Source organism: Siphateles boraxobius, unplaced genomic scaffold (assembly GCF_051911475.1).
Source record: "Siphateles boraxobius isolate OS27281-9 unplaced genomic scaffold, OSU_SipBor_1 26, whole genome shotgun sequence".
In the NCBI taxonomy this organism is placed as follows: domain Eukaryota; kingdom Metazoa; phylum Chordata; class Actinopteri; order Cypriniformes; family Leuciscidae; genus Siphateles; species Siphateles boraxobius.
This window is the reverse complement of record NW_027508876.1, coordinates 12,766,490-12,788,810: the sequence shown is the minus strand read 5'-3', so window position 1 is coordinate 12,788,810 and position 22,321 is coordinate 12,766,490. Positions and strand designations below refer to the sequence as shown.

The 22,321-nt window shown below is 43.5% G+C and overlaps 1 protein-coding gene across 1 annotated transcript; it reads left to right on the top strand.

Moving 5' to 3' along the window:
* The first annotated feature begins 8,030 nt into the window (after positions 1 to 8,030).
* Positions 8,031 to 12,363, top strand: LOC143751477 (uncharacterized). The gene is made up of 2 exons (XM_077244045.1): positions 8,031 to 8,791; positions 8,843 to 12,363. The coding sequence occupies exons 1-2, from the start codon at positions 8,358 to 8,360 to the stop codon at positions 11,160 to 11,162; spliced, it is 2,754 nt and encodes a 917-aa protein (XP_077100160.1). The 5' UTR covers positions 8,031 to 8,357; the 3' UTR covers positions 11,163 to 12,363.
* The last annotated feature ends 9,958 nt before the right edge of the window (positions 12,364 to 22,321 follow it).

The following is a 22,321-nucleotide window of genomic DNA, read 5'->3' as shown; positions in this document are numbered from 1 at the left end:
CCCATAGAGGCAGGCAGATTTTTATTTAAAAAAAAAATTATTTTTCTTTTTTTAAACGAAGGCATAGCATGCAGACAGTACAGATTGCTTAAAACTCAATTGTTTTAAGTAAGTTCAAAAAGTTATTGGACATTAAGTAAAGTTAATTAAAAAGTCTTAATAAGAACAACTGTTACATTTTACAGTGGAGAAGCATTCAGTCTTTCTGCTTGCATATTCCGTCATGTAAATAGCAATCCGCCATGGCACGAGCGCAACTGGCTTTTAAAGGGAATGGGAGATGAGACTCTGGTTGGTTTATTTACGCCCAAAAACACACCCATTACTCATTAAGAGAATAGGGACAATCCTTTTAGACCATGCTCTGGACGGGCTAACCATTTTCCCATCGTTAAACTAGCAAAATTGGATTCAAAAGTGCTCAAAAGTGCACGCCCTAAGTGCACTTGCGCCATGCGCTTTAGACCATGCACTTAGATTGTTAAAATAGGGCCCTTGGTCTTAACATACCCCACAACACAGTAAAATCTGAAAGGTTAATTTGTAAAACAGGGGAATTGGGCCCAAAATCGGCCGGACTAACTTGTAGTATGTGGTGGCTTTATTTGTAGTCCTGACATTATGTCTGTGATGTAGCTTTGTCACTGTGTAACAAATTTGCATAATGCCCACCTGCTGGCTACTAAGCTCGTCCTTAAAGGATTAGTTCACTTCAGAATTAAAATTTCCTGATAATTTACTCATCCCCACATCATCCAAGATGTTCATGTTTTTCGAAAAGAAATGAAGGTTTTGAGGAAAACATTCCAGGATTTTTTTCCATATAGTGGACCTGGGGTGCAACGGGTTGAAGGTCCAAATTGCAGTTTCAATGCAGTTTCAAAGGACTCTACACAATCTCAGCCGACGAATAATGGTCTTATCTAGTGAAACTATCGGTCATTTAAAAAAAATATACATTTATATACTTTTTGACCACAAATGCTTGTCTTGCACTAGCTGTGATGCGCCACACATTACGTAATCACGTTGAAAGATCACGCGTGATGTAGGCGGAAGTACCGACCTAGTGTTTATAAAGCGAACATGTAAAGACTAAGTCAGACGCCATTTACAAAAAAATAAAAAGGTTAAACAACGATGTCAGACAATTTTGAAATTGGAGGAGAAAATGAGATGGAGCTTTTCGCCCTACCCAATCTTTTTGAATACGCGTGACCTTTCGACGTGATTACGTAATGCGTGGCATATCGCGGAGCTAGTGCAAGACGAGCATTAGTGGTTAAATGGTAGCCTATTAATATATATATATATATATTTATTTATTTTTAGAAAATGACAGATCGTTTCGCTAGATATGACACTTATTCCTCGGCTGGGATTGTGTAGAGTCCTTTGAAGCTGCATTGAAACTGCAATTTGGACCTTGAAACCCGTTGTACCCTGGTTTGTACCCCATTGCAGTCCACTACTGTATATGGATTAATTAATTTAATTAATTAATAAATCCACTAATTTTCTTAATTCTTTTTGACTGAACAAAGAAAGACATGAATATCTTGGATGACGTCACGTGGGGTTGAGTAAATTATCGGGAAATTTTAATTCGGAAGTGAACTAATCCTTTAAACAAAGGTTTAAAGCGTAATAGTGAAAAAAGTGATAAACCCATCCTGGTCTTATAAGACCAGGAAGAGTTTATCACTTTTTTCACTGTGAGGGCAAAACATCATTACATGAACTTTCAAAGGCAGAGGAACTGAAGAATCAGTGATTAAAATATATTTATTCCATTTTCTAACCACTGCTTTCTGAACTATGTGGTTCAATGCAGGTTAGTGTGTTAATGGAGAAATAACAGTAATAACCTCACGTCTGAAATGTTATCCAGAGAAGGAAAGCATCATATATTGGGGGTAGGGCTGGGTACCGAGTTCGATACTTTTTAGGTACAAATTGCCTCGATACTATCGAGTATCGAAAAATGACATGTTTTTCGGTTCCAGGTTTCGATACCTAAGGAGTTAACTCTTCAACGTCAGTGTTCAAACAAATACATATGAAATGCACATACACGCAAACTCTACACCAACAAGACGCGCGGAACTCTCCGCGCATATACTCATTTGAGACGCGCGCGTGCACGCACAAACTCTCCAAGTCCACACGACGCGCATACTTATGAGACGCGAGCACACACACAAACTCGCGCACATACTCAATGAGACGCGAGCACACACACATAATACCTTAAAGATGTGGAAAAGTCGATCAAAAGTGTGGGTACATTTCTCCAGGCTCAATGCCAACAGCGCGCGATGCAGTATTTGCGGTAAAATAATTGCTGCAAAGACCGGTATACCACGACAAATATGATGAAGACCTTGACAGTGCACGGAGTAAACATAAAAGTCGCTCCGTCTTCGACTGGTAAATTAAGAGATACCTTGTTGATCACTCTGACAGACAGTTTATATTGCAATAAATAATAACCTACTGAATGTACAATGCCGTTCAAAAATGTGTTGGTTAGTCAGAATTTTTTTTCAGTAAGAGGTGACATTAAAACATGTGTAATGTTACAAAATATTTCGTTTTTAAATAAATGCTGTTCTTTTGAATTTTTTATTCATCAAAGAATCATGAAAAAATATATCATAGTTTCCAAAATATTAAGCAGCAAACTGTTTTCATATTTCTGTAGGGTCATGTGACACTGAAGTAATGATTTTGAAAATTCAGCTTTAAATTCAATTCATTTCAATAAATTACATTTTGAAATATATTCAAATAAGATTTTAAATTGTAATACTATTTCACAATATTACAAGTTTTACTGTATTTTTTATTTAAAAAAATTCAGCTTTGGTGATTATGAGCTCTTTATAAAAAAATTTTTTTCTGAGGTAATGTGTTATGTAATCTTGTTAAAATGGATTTCATAAAATTGGTATCGAAAAAAGTATCGTTAGGAACCGGTATCGGAACTGATGTATCGAAATTGGCACCGGATCGAACGATTTTGAACAATACCCAGCCCCAATTGGGGGTTTGTGGCATTAAAAAAGTTTAGTATCACTTTAGTTTTCACTATTACGCTAATTAGCTTGCATATTACTAGCATGTTGGCTGTTTATTAGAAAACACATATTAATGCCTTATTCTGCATGACCATATTCTACATCCCTTAATTCTACCCTATACCTAAACTTAACCACAACAACAACTACCTTACTAACTATTAATAAGCAGTAAATTAGTATTTTATTGAGGCAAAAGTCATAGTTAAGAGTTATAGTTAGTTATAAATAGTTAATAGTGAGAAAGAGTTCCCCAAACTAAAGTGTGACCAAAAGTTTGAACCCCCAAGTTTAAAATCTAATGATGAAAATCTGTGCAAACTTTATTACTGATTATGCGTGAGTGAATGTAACCCATGTTAACCAACCTGCTAATTGGTGTCAAGATATTGATCTAACACTGTTCAGGTAGTTATCCACTATGAGACTGTAATAATCACCGTTATTAATTCCCTTAACTTGTTGAACATCAGGGGAAATCAAACCAAGAGCCCTAGGCAGCATGTAGCATGTTGTGTTAATTAAGTGGCCCAATTTAATATGTTTGTTTGGGTGAGAACTAAGGAGAAATCTTTCACACTGGAGTAAATCCACACTTACAGGATCAGGACTTGACTGGTCACCATAATAAAGCAGACAACAGCATGAATTCCTTTTTAACAGGAAATTTAAATTCCTTTTTTCTCAGTGTGCATAGAGTAGGAATGTCTTGACATGACATCACTGAAGGTGACAAAGATTAAGCAGCAGTACAACCTGCTTATTAAGGGAACATCCGATTTCTTTTTTTATTCAAAGACAGTCATTGGGAGGAGTCACAGTCATTGAAGAGGGGGAGGTGTTGCTGTAATTTATAGTAATATTTTCAGAATTACTAAGAAGTCTAGTTTCAAATATAATTCTTTTGAAGTATGCAACAATATCAGATTAAATAACTTATTGAATATTGTTATCATTACTATCATTATTTTTTCAGGTTCGGCACCCAATGACTATTAGCCTAAATGTGTTACTAAATTTAATTTTATATAATTTTTTAGTATGAGTCCCTGATTATATGTTGCAAGTTCTCTTGATTCTTTTTTTTTTTTTTTTTTTTAAGACAAACTATACATTTTTGAAAAAAAAAATGGATGGATTTATAGCGTTTTGGAAAAGAATTGATGGATTAATAGCGTTTTGAAAAAAATAAAATTAACTTTTAATTTATCATTAAGAATATTGTTGTTTGATTTAATAATCATTGTTCAACATGTTCAGACTGAGCCAAAAAAACATTTTAAAAGGATAAATTGAATATTCACAAAATGTGTGGGTCTAGGTAAAAAAAAAATATTTTCCTGAAAACTATTGAAATGGATTTATAGCGTTTTGGAAAAGAGCTCCTCATATATATTGTATTGTATTTTAGCCTAATCTCAATTGTGGAAACAAATGTTTTAGTTTTTCTGTAATTAACAATAATTGGGGGGATTCTTCTGCAACTGCTAAAAGAATCATTACATGGCATCACACTTCAGTGCTTTCTATCTATGAGACCCGACATCTGAAGAGGATATGCATATTCTAATTTGCCCGTGTGAGGGCTTTTTCAGTGCTCTCCTCTCTGGCCCCATCCACACTACTGCGTTTTAGTTTAGAAACGGAGAATTAAAACGAATACGATCTCCGTCCACACCAGCGTTTTAGCTGTGTATCAGAACTGATCTCCGTTCACATTAAAACGACTGAAAACGCGGATCACGTCACCATTCACCTACACTGGGCGTGCGCATGCCGGTGTAAACAGGAAACAGATTGACTATTCCTCAGATTTCGCTGAGGTTGATAGTGCCGATCTGGACATTCAAAAGCACCATTCTTCAGGAACTACAACTTCATTGATAAATTATCCCACTGGTTCTTCCCGGCTTAACCCAAAAACCGACGCTCCATGTACGGTCGATACCGCCGCTGCACACGGGAACTGTCACAGATCGCTGGAATAATAGCTTGCCTCCGGCGCATGTAGGCAGTTATAGCATTGTGAAATGCAGAATTTACTTGCACTAACGTAACTGGTAGTCCAGGCTGTTGTTGTGCGTTTTCTTCCATTGTATGACATCCAATCAGAGAGCCGAGTGTGAGCCTCTGCGTCATCATTTCTAAAGTCCTCCGTTTTGACCAGTGTTGCCAGATGTACGATAATTATCGTATTTGTACGATCATTTTGACCTCTGTACGATGTATAATCAATAATGAAAAAAATCCCATAATGTACGATAATTTCAGAGTTTTTAGTCGTTTGTCCAAACACACATCCTACCGCTTCTCTTTCGCCCCCCAGAATCATCAACCCCCCACCCCCGTCAACAAAACCAAACAATCCATCCCACATGTTGGGATAAATAGTTGTATTCTGCACGTTTACGTCGTGTACGATAATTTTCTTCCAAATACGTTAATTTTTAAGTTCTGGTACGATAATTGGACATTTCCAATCTGGCAACACTGGTTTTGACCCGTCTACACTAAAACGCCCTCCAGAGATTCAAACGCAAAACGGGGTCGGCAGCTTTTCTAAACTTCTCCGTTTTAGGTCTTCGTTTTTGCCGTTTTAGTGTGGACGGGAGGTGCAAACGTAGCAAAAGGTCTGCGTTTCTAAACTAACATGTAGTAGTGTGGATGGGGCCTCTGTTCTACAGAGGGAATTATTACCCCTTTCATAGTCCCACTGAGGAGAACGGCCACCATATGGAGAAAGTGACGTCCTCTGCTGAATCATAGCAGACCAATCACAGCGCTTACGTTCGCATAGAATTGACGCGTGTTTACATTTTTGGAGAGGTGCACGTCAGGGTGCGCCGGAGGGTACGCACGCTACACACAGCCTACGGCGTAGCTACGGCGTAAGTTTGACGCAGAAGTATAAATTGGGCTTTACTCTCTCTGTCTCTTTGTCTCTGTATAGAAGAGCGGTCTGTCTTATCTCTACTCCTCTGAGAGAGGAATCTGGTTAATTCTTTTTACAGAAACTCTGTCTGTCCTCCAAATATGTCAGAGAAAACCTGCTGGTATTGAGTTCACAGAGAGAGCAGACTGAATCCTTACATGACCGCCACATCTGCACTCTCAATGTAAACAGATTGAGTGTTCAGCCTGTGCTGGTGACTATGTTATACCGTACCAGGTCAGTGTAAAGATGCAGATAATCTGATTATTATTTATTAGTGTCTATGTGAAATATTCAATGAACTGTAAGCTGTTCCGTATACAGAATTTGTTTTGACTACTGGATGTCCTATAAGGATGGCAACAAATAACTTTAAACTTCCCATTATGAATATATTTTCTCCTATGACAGCTTGTCAGGGCAGTACACTTGTACAATGTAGGTGCTAATATACACCATCTTTGGGTTCTGAGCCTTATTTGTCAGCACTTATCTGGAAAGCTTTTTTATGTGACAAATACAGAGTTTGACTTAACTATTATAGCTAAAGAAATAAAGAAAACTAAGGGTGAAAACATATAAAATCCAAATTCAATCAAATTAAAACCAAAATCACCTTTTTTCAGTTCTAGTGTTGCTGTTGATTTGCTTTTAGACAAAATAGTATCAATGGATATCTAAGAAGCTGCTTGGTATATTTCTTATGTGAAATGACCAGTGAAATGTTTTGGAGACAGAACATAGGTTCCCTATCGGTCAGTCACTACAACGTAGGTCATGACTGACCAATAGGAATCTCGCTAGAGAGGCCAATCTACTTCGAGTGAAACTAAAACAAGCCAATACACATTGGCGTGCAATCATTTGCATCAGCTGCGCGCCCTCGTTAGCGCGGGTATAAACGAGCAGCTGGTGCGATTGCACACTAGCTTTTTGCTTCGGAGCCAAGCACTTCGTATGCTGAACAGAGTGAATTTGAAAGCGAGCCTCTTCTGGATCTCTCCACTTTGGTGCGGGCGTGACGGCACAACAGCGCGAGCGGTCTTTTTCTCTTCTCTCTCTCTCTTCTTTGTTTGTTGTTTTAAAACTGAGCAAACAAAAAAGCTGTTTTCACGGCTGGTAAGGTGCGCGGTTAAAGCGCTCAACGGCCGTTTTTACGGCTGGTAAGGTGCACGATTAAAGCGCTCAACGGCCGTTTTTACGGCTGGTAAGACCAGCGAGAGAGAATCGCGCACAGACAGGTGCACATTCCTGTCTGTGTTCGCTGTGACCGTTCCCCTGCGTGCTTCAGCACCAAGGAGAGCAGTCTCTAAAAGAGCTTACACAGATAGTTTGCGTCTTTTTCAAGATGACATTCTATCTGTGTGTTTCTGGATGCGGTCGTTACCTGGGGTCGCGGGATGGTCACGATCGCTGCCTTGTGTGTCTGGGCCTCGAACACGCACAGGCAGCGTTCGTGGATGAGTCATGTACCCATTGTGGGAAGATGACCATCTCGGAGCTGAGGTCGAGACTCACGTTCCTGCAAAGGGGCGGAGTCCCCGTGCCTGCACCTCGTTCCAACCCCCCTTCGCGGGTTGCTTCGGGCAGTGACATGGGTGACCTGAGGATTACAGTGAGCGCGCTTCCTTCGGGGAACCAACCCCCTAGGAACCCTCACTCCTCTCATGCTCCGCAACCAGTTGAGCTGCCAACGGAACGTTCTGGACCGTCCTCGAGATGTGTACCGGTCGTTTCGTTCGGCGCTCCCTGCGACGACCAGATGTCGATCGCTGCATCGGAGGGTGGGTCAGACCTCTCCGCGGACGACGGCTCGGAGCCGCTGCCTCCTTCAGGTGTGCCAGCGGTGCCCGAGTCGGACCCGGAGATGATGGCCATGCTTTCCCGGGCCGCCAACAGGATCGGGCTCGTGTGGAACCCTCCACCGTGTCCCGAGCCCTCGAGGTTGGACGATTGGTATCTCGGGGTGGCGCGCGCTGGTTCTCAGCAACCCACCCCAGTGCCTTTCTTCCCGGAGGTGCATGAGGAGCTCACAGGGACGTGGACGGCACCTTTTACTGCCAGAAACCGTCTCGGTGGATCCTCCTCCCTCACCACCCTTGATGGCGGGGCAGCTAAGGGATACACGCGTATCCCGCCAGTGGAACGGGCCATTGCTATGCAACTGTGCCCTAACTCCACTTGGCGTGGAGAACCGTGTCTTCCTTCCCGGGCTTGTAAGTACTCGTCGGACCTGACCGGCAAGGCTTACAAGGCCTGTGGGGAAGCTGCCTCTGCCATGCACGCCATGGCGTTGTTGCAGGTTCATCAGGCCAAGGCACTGAAGGACCTGCACGAGGGTGGTCATGATCCACAAGTTCTCCAAGAACTTCGTGCTGCAACTGACCTCGCGCTCCGTGCGACGAAGGTCACTGCGCGGTCAGTGGGTCGTGCGATGTCCACACTGGTGGTCCAGGAACGCCACCTCTGGCTGTGTCTGGCTGACATGCGGGAGACCGACAAGATCAGGTTCCTTAACTCCCCCGTGTCCCAGACCGGCCTCTTCGGCGACGCGGTCGAGAACTTCGCCCAGCAGTTCTCGGCTGTACAGAAGCAGACTGAGGCCATTAGACACATCTTGCCGCGGCGGTCAGCTGCTGCCTCCACCCCACCGCCCGCGGCTCCTCGGTCTGCTCGTCGCCGTGGGCGTCCGCCTGCGTCTGCCCCTGCTCCCGCGCCGCAGCAGCAGCCTCCATCCAAGCGGCACCGTGGAGCCAGTCGCAGGCAGGGCGCCCCGCCCGTCCAGGCCCCCGCCAAGAGGGGCGGCAAAGCCAAAGGTAAGCGGCCCTAGGACGGGCGACCCAGAGGTGGAAGGGACTGCTCTCCAGGAGACGATGACTGCATCGCTCCCTCCCCCGGAAGAGGGCCGGGTGGAAAATCCTTTGTTTCGTTTTGTTTGTGTTCCGCCGCTGGCCTTAAAACCAGCGGTACCCAAATTTTCAATAAAAGAGCAGTTTCTATCATCTCTGGGTCCGAAGAGGGCCCGGAGAGTAGTGGGGGGTCAGAATCCTCACCACTCTCATCCGCCTCTTCTATTGCCAGCCGGCAGCTGCGTACGGTCCGAGAACGCCATCGAGCCGCCTCCCGCACCTCCTGCCCCGTGGAACCAGGTAAGTGCTGCACAGCACACTCAGACCCCGCTACGGGCCGCCTCCCAGAGAGAGCCTCCCGAGCTGCGTCCCTGTGTTCCACCTCGCTGCCCCACTCCGGGTACGCCTACGGTCCCTTTGGTCCCGCTTGTACGGTCTCTGCGAGCCTGGTTAGCGCTCCCCAGGCCGTCTCGCTGGCTCATTCGAACCATCAGGCTCGGCTATGCGATTCAGTTCGCCCGGCGTCCCCCCAAGTTTCGGGCCATCCACTCCACTACAGTGAGAGCAGCCGATGCCCATGTCTTGCGTGCGGAGATCGCAGTCCTACTGGCGAAGGATGCGATAGAGCCGGTCCCTCCAGCCGATATGAGGTCAGGGCACTACAGTCCCTACTTCATTGTACCCAAGAAAGGTGGTGGGTTACGACCGATCTTGGATCTGCGAGTTTTGAATCGGAGCCTCCACAAGCTACCGTTCAAAATGCTCACGCAGAGACGCATTTTCGAATGTATCCGTCCCCAAGATTGGTTTGCAGCGATCGACCTGAAGGACGCGTACTTTCATGTCTCGATTCTTCCTCGACACAGGCCATTTCTGCGCTTTGCGTTCGAGGGTCGAGCATATCAGTACAAAGTCCTACCCTTCGGGCTGTCCCTGTCCCCCCGTGTCTTCACGAAAGTCACGGAGGGGGCCCTTGTTCCCATGAGAGAACAGGGCGTTCGCATCCTCAACTATCTCGACGACTGGCTCATACTAGCACACTCTCGAGATCAGCTATGCGAACACAGGGACCTAGTGCTCAGGCACCTCAGCCAGTTGGGTCTTCAGGTCAACTGGGAAAAGAGCAAACTCTCCCCTGTGCAGAGGATCTCTTTTCTCGGTATGGAGTTGGATTCGGTCGCCCAGACAGCGCGCCTCACAGAGCAGCGTGCTCAGTCGGTGCTGAACTGCTTGAACACGTTCAAGGGCAGGACAGCGGTCCCACTGAAACTCTTTCAGAGGCTCCTGGGGCATATGGCAGCAGCATCAGCGGTAACCCCGCTCGGCCTGCTACATATGAGACCGCTTCAGCACTGGCTTCACGGCCGAGTCCCGAGATGGGCGTGGCGTCATGGCACTCACCGGGTGGCAATCACACCGGCGTGCCGCCAGACCTTCAGCCCGTGGTCAGACCCCTCGTTCCTGCGGGCAGGAGTCCCCTTGGAACAGGTGTCCAGGCATGCTGTGGTATTCACAGATGCCTCTGCCACCGGCTGGGGTGCCACGTACAACGGGCATGCAGTGTCAGGGGTGTGGACGGACCCTCAACTGCGTTGGCACATCAACTGCCTCGAGTTGCTAGCAGTACAACTCGCCCTGACCCGCTTGAAAAGACGGCTACAGGGCAGGGACGTGCTGGTCCGTACGGACAACACTGCGACCGTTGCGTACATCAACCGACAAGGTGGTCTACGCTCCCGTCGCATGTCGCAACTCGCCCGCCATCTCCTCCTCTGGAGTCAGAAGCATCTGAGGTCGCTTCGAGCCATGTATGTCCCCGGCTTGCTCAACCGTGTGGCCGACGAGCTATCACGAGCTGTGCTCCCGGGAGAATGGCGACTCCACCCCCAGGCGGTTCAGCTGATCTGGAGAGAGTTCGGGGAGGCTCAGGTAGACCTGTTTGCCTCCTCAGAGACCTCCCACTGCCAGCTGTTTTACTCCCTGACCGAGGGAACACTCGGCACGGACGCACTGGCACACAGCTGGCCCTGGGGCCTTCGCAAATATGCGTTTCCCCCAGTGAGCCTACTTGCGCAGACACTGTGCAAAGTCAGGGAGGACGAGGAGCAGGTCCTTCTGGTGGCTCCCTATTGGCCCACCCGGACTTGGTTCCCAGAACTCATGCTCCTTGTGACAGTCCCTCCCTGGCCCATTCCTCTGAGGAAGGACCTTCTGACTCAGAGACGGGGCACCCTATGGCACCCGCGTCCAGACCTCTGGAAACTCCATGTCTGGTCCCTGGACGGGACGCGGAGGTTTTAGGTGACTTACCCCCTGAGGTACTTAACACCATCACTTCAGCACGGGCGCCGTCCACGAGACGTGTTTACGCCCTGAAGTGGAACCTGTTCGTCAAGTGGTGTTCTTCTCGCCGAGAAGACCCCCGAAGATGTCCGATAGGGTCTGTGCTTTCCTTCTTGCAGCAGGGGTTGGAGCGTAGACTGTCTCCCTCCACCCTCAAAGTACATGCTGCCGCTATTTCAGCTTATCACGACCACATAGATGGCAAAGCAGTGGGAAAGCACGACCTGGTCGTCAGGTTTCTTAGGGGGGCGAGACGATTAAATCCTCCTCGACCCCCCTCCATACCCTCTTGGGATCTTTCCCTGGTGCTTCGAGCACTTCAGGATGTTCCCTTTGAGCCTCTGCAGTCAGTAGACTTAAAGCTTCTTTCCATGAAGACTTTGCTGCTGGTTGCACTGGCCTCTGTCAAGAGGGTAGGAGACCTGCACGCATTTTCGGTCGACGAATCGTGCCTAGAGTTCGGGCCGGGTGGCAGCCACGTGGTACTAAGACCCCGGCCTGGCTATGTGCCCAAGGTTCCTACCACTCCCTTCAAAGACCAGGTAGTGAACCTGCAAGCGCTGCCTTTGGAGGAGGCAGACCCAGCCCTGGCTTTGCTCTGTCCCGTTCGCGCTCTGCGTATGTACGTGGACAGAACTCAAAGCGTCAGGACCTCAGACCAGCTCTTTGTCTGTTACGGAGGCCAGCAGAAGGGAAAGGCTGTCTCCAAGCAGAGGATGGCCCACTGGATAGTGGATGCCATCGCCTTGGCTTACCAAGCACAAGGCGTGCCCTGCCCGCTCAGGTTGCATGCACACTCCACGAGAGGCGTTGCATCCTCCTGGGCGCTGGCACGTGGCTCCTCGCTAACAGATATCTGTAGAGCTGCGGGCTGGGCGACACCTAACACGTTCGCTAGATACTATAGCCTACGTGTAGAGCCGGTGTCCTCCCGTGTTCTCACCCTAGACGGGTAGAAGCACTGAGAGGTCTGGCTCTGTCGGCTTGCTGCACCCTACTGTGCACCCTTATTGCTCCAGAGTAAAACCTGTTGAGTCCTCCAAAACCCCTCGGCCCGGACTTGGCGGAGCGTCCGGCGCCAGGCCCTTATCCGCTGAATCCTTGAGAACCGGATCTGGGCTGGGTTCCATTTGTGTGACCCTACGGGGATCCCATATGTGTATATTCCACGGCTGCTCCTATCGGAAGCCTGTGTGTTTCCCTTGGGCTAAGTCACCCTTTATTTCATATGCAGTACAGCCTTCGGCTAGTCCATATGCATTTCCACATAACTCTTTGAAGAAGTGGCTTCCGCAGTGTTCCTTCCTAAACAGAAAGGGCACGCTTTCCCAGTGTTATCCAATGTCTCACTGTATGGGTTATTACGGAACAACAGTGTAAGACTCACTCTGTGTAAGCCTCCGCCTATCGTCCTTCCAGGCAAGAAGGTGTAGAGGCTTGCACGGGGGCGCTGGATGGGGTGCAGCGGCTGTGGCGCTTTGGTAGGGATTCCTATTGGTCAGTCATGACCTACGTTGTAGTGACTGACCGATAGGGAACGTCTCGGTTACATATGGTAACCCTCGTTCCCTGAGGGAGGGAACGGAGACGTAGGTCCCGTCGCCACATCCGCTGCCGCCCGCCGGGGCGGCCAGCTTCTCAGGCTTGGCTCCTCAGCAAAAAACTAGTGTGCAATCGCACCAGCTGCTCGTTTATACCCGCGCTAACGAGGGCGCGCAGCTGATGCAAATGATTGCACGCCAATGTGTATTGGCTTGTTTTAGTTTCACTCGAAGTAGATTGGCCTCTCTAGCGAGATTCCTATTGGTCAGTCATGACCTATGTCTCCGTTCCCTCCCTCAGGGAACGAGGGTTACCATATGTAACCGAGACGTTTCACAGATGTCTTGGCTTTTTGATTTTCAAGCTTTGGCTTTAGGCTTTCTTATCTAGGACTATATGTTCCCAATTGTGTTATTTACATTACACAATGATTTTGCATTGCATTACATAAAAAAAAATCTAAATCAAATCACAAGGACAGACAATCAAATACTCTTTAAATAAGAAAGAGTGATTCAGGTAGCATTTACTGGTAGTAGCCTACAGATATATCATAGAGCATATATAGTTATACTATAGGGTGTATATCTGGTTTTGTTTCTTTCAGTATGTGACGTATTCTTGGGTATAAAGCTGCTTTTGGTATGCACATTGCAATTAGTATAACAGTGTCTTAAGTTTAACACAATATAGGGCTTGGCGATATGGCCTAAAAAAAAAATCCCCGATTTTTTCACAAAAAATCCGATTTACGATTTAAATCGATTTTTTTCTCTCCCTACTTAAAATCAATCTGCAGATGACAAAGAAATTGTTCAAAACAAGTTTTAACTTTATTTTGTTTTAATATTCCCTTCTGGGATTTGATCTCCATTAAAGTGCAATCAGAAACAACAAGCCAAAAAGACAAGAGGGCAGGCCCTGTCTTTGAAAACAATGAAAATGTAACATAAAATAAAATGGGTGGATTGGGATTGGGGGGATGTGTAAAAAAAACAAAAACTTGCATCACAATAAGTGTATTGTGATTGTCAAATTATTTGGTAACTAAATATAATTGTATTAAGTTTACTGGTTTGCTACTGTTTTTATTATTGCTTAACACAAATTTCACAATTTCAATTCAATTCTTGTGATTTGATTCTGATCTTGATTCAATATAAATTCCTTTGGATAAATAGGTACGTAGTAGCTACGTACTACTACCTAAGAACTATCGTACTACTATCTAAAAGTAGATACGTTAATGTGTTAATTGTTCTCCCAAAAAAAAATCACCTAATGCTGTAAACGTAGAGAGCCCTGTCAGCTGGTATTATTAAAGGTTAAAACTAACTCAAATTAAATATAATGCGTTTTTTTATTTTATAATGCGTCTAACTAACATGCGTGCTATGGGTCATTAAAAGTCATCCTGAGGTAAATTTAACATTACGTGGCATATGTTGTTCTCCAACTGTTTTATGGACATCTTGCGGTTGATAAACACTGATGGATCGATTTTATTACATCTCGATAAGTTTGTAGTAAAGAGTAACAGATGTTCGGTTCACGTGCCGCTTGAACTGAGATCTGTCAGCGTTCTCTCACGTCACATTTACAAGCGCCAAAACGGTGTTTATTGTTTGAATTTTGTAATAAAACTGACAGAATCTGAGAGCTGAGAATCTGTTTCATATCGATAGTAACCTTCTCTGTCTTGTCTGTCGGTGTCAGTGTCCTCTTTGCTTCGCGTTTTTTCTCTGCGTGATAAAATGGATGTGTGGCGTGAGAGCGTGTAAAAAGTGACAGAATTGCGTCTCTCACAGTGAACTCGAGAGAGTTGGCGGCCCTGCAGATTCAGGCTTGTAAATGTTTACGGCGGGTGTGCTTCTGCTGCCGCGGTCATGCTCATTTGCCATGTTGTTTGTGTATCTCTATCGTGGCAAGCGCTGAGCCCGGTCGGAACTACAGGAGCCCAGAGGGGAGCGTCGGCGGTTGTTAAAGAGAAAACCGATTTTCATTCAAAAAAATCGGCGTAAACTACACATTCGAGTTAATCGATAAAATCGATTTATCGCCCAGCCCTAACACAATATTTTTTTTGGCAATCAGTCATAAAATTTCTGTACAAAAATTTGATTTAGCCAAAAAATTGAATGACATATCAGATCAACAATCTCCTGTATTCGTTTCAATGTTTGTGCTGTTTGTGTTCAGTTAATCGAGTGCTGCTGGGATGACGTATTTTTGTTTTTTTTTCTTTGACAAAATGCAATAGAATATTTTCATTGACTTTTGGACTATTTCAGAAAATTCGCTCTGTAACCAACAAAGGTTTATGATTCTTACACATTTTGTTCATCAAGATGATCACAAATGAACACAACTTTACCGAAGTTTGAAGCCAAAATACAATCGTCAGAAGTAAAAAGCTTAAGTTAGCCAATAAACGAACTACACCACGGTCACTTTGATGCCACTGTCAATAAGCTTCTAAAAACTCAATCCACAAGTTGTAAAGTTTGAGTTAGAATAGTTTGCAAGAGTGCGAGCATAAACACAATGTGACTGAAAAAGCGGAGTTTACTTGTTCGGTATGGTGACATTTAATATCCCAGAAAACCTCTGTACCATTGTACCACTTTTCAGTATCAGCTTTTTTCAAGACATATAAAAGCTGTAAAAAAAAATCTCAACTGATGTTTTTTATCTTGTAGAAAAATACACACACACAGACACAAAAAATCCCATTGACTTTTGGGAAGATGAAACCATAAGTGCATACAAATGCTCCAAAAAGCTAATTCCTGTGTTTTAGTACTTATTCCTTCAACATTCTAATGTTGAAAGCAGAAAATAAATATCTTAGTATTCATACTATTATTTTGGGGGGGATCCCTCCAAAGCCCATTTTTCAAACTTAATGACAGGAAGTAACAGGTGGGAGGTCAGAAGTCACTCGGCGGGGGCTCGGCAGGGTCAGAGGAGAAAAAGACTGATGGGACATAAACATTTGGAGCTTCTCAGCATGACAGTGTGTGAGAGATTATACGCAAGGACGAAAGTGTGAGGAACAATAAAGAAATTGAGCCGTGTGCTTTTGTGTTACGGTACAAGTGAACAGGAGATGAGTGGGAGGACAGAAAAAAGAGAGAGGGACCGGGAACTGTATGGCTTTCATATCTGAATTTTTGTGTTGTTAAGGCTTGTCAACATGAATTATGCTATTCATTTGCACAAAATACAGATGGAGCCCTGACAACTCAGTGTAACAAATAACTTCATGTCAGCTGCTCTGAGAAGACTTGCCACAGAGCAAAGTCAGTCCCATTGAAGTCATTGTCAGTCAGTAATTCTCAGCTCTTTAGGCCAAATACTGTAATACATTTATTCAGTATTCCTCAATAATGGCTCTACAAATCAAATTATCTGCTGATCCATGAAACAACATGTTCACAGACACTGTAAAAGCAATTATCTCTGCAGAGGAGCCTTTTTATCATGTGTTTTTAATCACCCTATAGTTGCCCCCCATTCAGTTCTCACTAATGTAGACAACAAAGAAAGTACTTAAAAAGTACTACACTATTATTACCACATTGTTTTAAACAATATTTAATGACATGGTTATACCATGTTGTTGTTGTCTTTTGTGTGTGTGTGTGTGTGTGTGTGTGTGTGTGTGTGTGTATCATGGTATTCTTTGTAAATACCATGGTATATTAATATGGTAGTCATTCATTACCACGGTATATATCAAAATACTTTGCTATTACCATCTGATACATCATTGTAATGTGGTACAAAGGGCCTTGTGTAGCACTGTGTATTACTGTAACAGTACTGATACCGCTGAGTAAAGCATCTTGTTCTCTCATTTGCCAGATTGTTGTTGTCTGTTAAATATTTGATTAGCTCACTGTTAAACATTTGAGAACAGTGAGGGATGGAGCAGTTTTCCGTTGATGCTGAATCATATGTGTCGGTCTCTGATTAACTGTCCCATTGTGGTGAAATCAGCAGTTACTGGTAAGGTCTGAGAGTCAAGATAAAAACAGGCAGAAAACCTTGATGCATGGACTTGGAACATGATTGTCATGAACTATGTATCCGAGTATTAGATACGCTTTGGTCTGGAAGTTACTCTGTAGATGATTATCACAGATTTACCTTGCTTAAGAAAACTACCTTTCAAAAGTCTGTGGTCACTTGGATTTTTTTTATGTTTTTGAAACAAATATCTTATGCTCAGCAAGGCTACATTTATTTGATCAAAAATATGGTAAAAACAATAATGTGAAATATTTTTACAATGTAAGAAATCTGTTTTCTTTGTTAATAACTTTTGAAATGTTATTTATTCCTGTGTTGGCAAAGCTGAATTTTAAGCAGCCGTACCTTCAGTTTTCAGTGTCACATGATCTTTAATAAATCATTCTCAAGCTGCTTATTTGGTGCTCAATAAACAATTATTATTATCAATGTTGAACACAGTTGTGCTGCTTAATTTCTTTTGTTTGGAAACTGTGATGAATTTAATTTAGGATTCTTTCCTGAATTTGAAGTTCAAAAGAACCATATTCAAGTGTTTACTGTGACTTATGATCAAATTACTGCATCTTTACTGTATAAAAGAATTAATTTCTTTAAAAAAAAATTCTTAAGCTGCAGTCACACTAGACGTTGAGCTTGCAACGTTTCTAAGGGCACTTTAACGGTTGTGATATGACGTCACACTCTTTGGCATCTTTTTTATAAACATAAATTCAACATATAACAAATAATAATACATCCCAAAGTGAAAATATACAATCTACTCCACTTTACTGCAAAAAAATTGCGTTCTTTTAATTCAGCGGTCAAGCCATGGCTTATCGATCTTTTATTGGTCACATGGTACATGTGATACAAATTTGTGTAGTGTGACTTTTTCTGTTGACATAAAGTGTATGTCTTGTAAACATTATTGTTCACATTCATTATATTCTATTGGTAATGCTAAACTTTTGTTATCTGGCATATTTCTGAATATAAAGGAGGAATTAAATTAAATAGAGGAATTCATTTTAATCAATCAATGGATGTTTCATACCAAAGTAGAGCTAGCAGATTGGAGGAAAAGGGCTGAAAAATAAGAGAGATTGGTTATTCCAAAAATGAGTTTCTTTGGAATAACATGCACCGATGATTCATGTAGATTTTAGTCGGTGTTGACACCATGTTGAATTTTACGTTGATTAAATTGAAGCTGTAAGGGATATACCTATTTACAGTCTTTACAATGGCAAGCACCATATAAAACTCCTAGATCACATGTAATGTTAAGGGGTTTTTGTCTACTGAAAATGTTTTGGAAATACTTTTTATCAGATGAACAATTGGCATGTTGTAAAACAACAGTACACTCCATTGAACACACTGTACTTCTATCTCTCACAGTCTTGTTTTCATTCTTGTCAAAAATAAACATGCCACTCCCCAAAGATCTATAAGACCAGGAATATGTATTAAGAAAGTAATTGAATTCAATTTTGTTGATTGTTGACTTTAAAGAATTAGATTGAGTTTAAAAGTGTTAGCTTAGTTCCAATAAGTTCTTTGACTTAATTTGTCCAAGGCACTTGATGTCCTGATATTTTAGTTAATGAATAGACTATTGAATCAAATCCATGATCTTGGCATTGCAATCATCATGTTCTACTATTTGACCCACAGGAATGTTTGAAATATCCCAGTAAGCTCTTAAATGAATGTCTTTATTTCCTCAGTGGAAGAGAAAATAATTTTTTTCAGGAAAACATTTCTGGATTCGAATAATGGACTTCAATGACAAGCACTGTTTTGAAGTCCAAATCAATGCAGTTTCAAAGGTCTTTGAAGTGCTTGAAAATGCTGTGCACGATCGCAGCTGAGGAGGAGGGTCTTGTCTCGCGAAACGATAGGTCATTTAAAAAAAAAAAAATATGTATATACTTTTTAACTATAATTGTGCGAATTGAGCTGATCTGCAACGCGCTGGGAACTACGTCATCATGTTGAAAGGTCAGGCTCCATGTCGCCGTCGGAAGTACCGCTGAAGTAACGGAAGAGTGGGGCGGTACTTCCACCGGGGCCGCGACATGGAGCCTGACCTTTTGACGTGATGATGTAATTTCTCTTCCACTGAGGAAAGAAAGACATGGATTTCTTGGATGGCATTGGGGTGAGTAAATTATTAGGAAATTTTCATTTTGAGGTGAACTAATCCTTTAATACCAGTCTGATTCCCTCAAAAGAGAGAGATGTGTTAATGCAGGCCTGATGTCTACACTTCCTCATGCCCTCAAAAGGAGGCAAAGAGGTGACGTCCCTCAAAAGGAAGACAGGCGAGACCAACCTGGTGGTCTGGCAGTCATCACAACCAAAGAGGTGTTTTGTCTCAAGTTCCCCCCGATTGGCCCCTTCAGCTTCTCTGGTGTGTCTCCCAACTTTAAACAAACAGAGGCACCCCGAGTAAATATTTAGTGCTCTTGTGGGAGCGTTCAAAGGCTTCTGGAGAAATGAATGAAGGATTTTCTCTGCACTCACCTCTAAACAGGACAGTTAGACCAAAGCTCAGTGAAGAGAAGTGCTGGATGAATGACTGTAGGGAATATTTGCCCAAGAGAGAACCAGATGCTTGAATTTCTTTGATCATTTCAACCAGATGTATTAAAATTATAATGATCAAATTATGATTAAATATTAAATTAAACATGTCTTTGATGTACAGACATTTCTATGTTCATGTTGTCTATCTGTTTGGCTTGATCAAAACACCCTGACAACCCTCAATGATCCTGTTGACCTCTCTGTTTCCCACACAGGGAGAGCTCCCTGTGAGATTGTTCAAATCTGAAAGAGAAAGGTAAGCAAAGTGAGGCAAATTTCAGATAACTTTATGAATTAGACATTAGAAAAATCAAATATGTTTGGTTGAAAAAAAGACTTTGGTCTGATGTAATTCTGCACTGCGCTTTTAAACTAGGTTCTGAGGTCAGGACGATCTTAAAATAGAGTGCTGAGACCCAGCCCATCCCATAACTACAGTGAAGCATAGCATCTGTGGTCTCGTAGTGTCATCATCTCTGAATTTCATATCCTCCCCACTGCTCTGAAAATTAGATGTGTCTGTATGCTTGAGTGTGTACCTGTCTGTGTTGTTAAAGCAGTTGGCGTCACATCACTGCACTCCATCCAATAAGTTTGGCAATTTTGTCATGTTTTTTTTCTGTCTATATATTTTGATGTTCTGTTTTCTGATGCATGTTAAAGTTTTTTTTGTATATTCATGTTTTACCTCTTAAAACAAATACCATGGTAGTACCATTTGTACCGTGATGGTATGAGATGGGAATACCACAGTACTTTATTATATACTATGATTCTGTATGATTACCATTATATATCTTGGGATTCATATGGTACTGTATTCCCAGTTAATTGAAAGAAAACAGTCATATTGTTTGACATTATTACATTTTATTGTAATTGTCACAGTTTCTCTGTTTCTGTTCAGGGACTCTTGTTTTGAGTGTTTTCAGTTCTCTGTGTTTCCTCTGTCGTATACACTAGGTAGGGTGACCAGATTTCTCGGAGTGGAATACGGGACAGATACAGAACGTGCGTATAGACAGGGCCGGATTAACCATTAGGGCAACTGGGCACTTGCCCAGGGGCCCACAACATCTAAGGGGCCCTGGGCACCAGGGGCGGAGTGGCAATCGGGAGAGTCGGGAGTTTCCCCGGTGGGCCGGTAGTGTTTCGAGGCCGCAAGGGCCGGTCTGATAAAATGTATTCATTGCAAGTTCGCCATGCGCAATTGTGGCGCAAGCGAGGGGAAGAAAACAAATATTTTAGATAACGGAGCGTATATTTGCACTAAGTGCCTGTCTTTTTAGCAAAAAGACGCCCTTCACGGAATAACTACAGTGGCGCACGCGGGCGCGTGAAGTGCTAGAAAGCTGCTTTTGATGCGCTCGACCCGAGTTCGAATCCGCCTTTTGCCGAACTCTCTCTTCTCCCTTTTCCCAACACATATGAGATGTAAAATGTATAACCTTACCTAACATAAAGGTCTCTAGCGTTATATTTTGCCAACGAACAAAAATCGAAACCATGATATGGCTTTGTGCCTTTATAAAACAGCACAAGACTTTAAGAATAGGCATCCTGTTTGTGCTCCGTGATTTAAAGAAAAGTGCGCTCTTTGAACAGCATGGTTATCTCGTGTTTTCTCCTAAATAAAAGCTCAAGGGTTTATTTCTTGCAAGTGAAGAAATTAGGACAAAAATATTTTAATTTTCCTGTATTATAGTGTAATGTAGACTAAAATATACTTTTGAAATATTCATTTTCAGTTATATAGTACATTTATAGGCTATATGGATTTTACGTCATAGGAATAATTATATAAATCATTATTACATTATTATTATAATTGTTTGGCATTCTAAAACACCATTGATAATGTAATTGTCAGGATACAGGCACAGAGGCGGAGGTAAGTGAAAGCAAACGTGAGTTTATTTACAGTGATATATGTGCAGAGACAAAGTTCATGTGCAGGTGCGTTGACGATCACGTCGTGCAGAGGATCCCAGGTGAGCAGACCCTTCTTCAGAGAGTTGGACGTGGGTAGACAATGTCCAGTGATACGAATACTTTTCTGTTTCAGATCCAGGGAGGAACAGGGAGATCTCGGTGGACACGTGGAGCACTTGGATTCAAATGGCAGGACTCGGGAAACAGGGAACCAGACTGGAATACTGGAGACAGCAAGACAGGGAGACAAAGGTGAGTATATTCAGGGGTGAGTATAGTTACGTGATGGATCTTCGTTGGCAGACTTGGAAACTTCGGGAAATCGTGGGTAACGGTCTTCTCCTGTTGGAGGCTTGACAATGACTGGGGTGTGTGTGAGTGTTTTATAGGGCTGGGTAACGAGGTGACTGATTGTGAACAGGTGTGACTGGTTAATATTCCGGGGAGAGTGACCTTTGAGTGGTGGATGGGAATGAATCTGATTGATTCCTGACACTACCCCCTCCTCCAGCGTCCGCGCCAGCGGACGTAGGACCCCGACGTCGTGGGGGTCTACCTCGAGGTCGAGGAGCAGGTTTGTCAGGGTGTTGTTCGTGGAAGGCAGAGAGTAGCATGGGATCAAGGATGTCCTTACGAGGTATCCAACACCTCTCTTCCGGTCCATAATTTTCCCAGTCAACCAGATACTCGAGTAGACCACCCGACGTCGGGAGTCCAGGATCTCTCTTACAGCGAAGATGGATTCTGTTTCAATGGGGAGTACCGGAGGATTTTCATCTTGTGCTAGATCTGTAGAGGGGACTGGAACAGGTGAGTGATGGGGCTTCAGGAGGGAAACATGGAATGAGGGGTGGATGCAGTAGTGACTTGGCAGACGGAGCTGGTAGGTAACTGGATTGATTTGTCTTGTTATGGGAAACGGACCGATGTATCTTGGACTTAACTTGCGACAGGGTAGTCTCAACCGGATATCTTTTGTTGAGAGCCAAACCAATTGTCCAGGTTGGTATTCGGGGGTGTTGCTTCGGTGA

Excerpts from the sequence above, each read along its gene's own strand:
- LOC143751477 (XM_077244045.1), top strand. The coding sequence starts at position 8,358 with ATGATCCACAAGTTCTCCAAGAACTTCGTGCTGCAACTGACCTCGCGC. Across the intron at positions 8,792-8,842 it reads GCAGGCAGGGCGCCCCGCCC|GACGGGCGACCCAGAGGTGG; the intron begins GTCCAGGCCCCC and ends AAGCGGCCCTAG.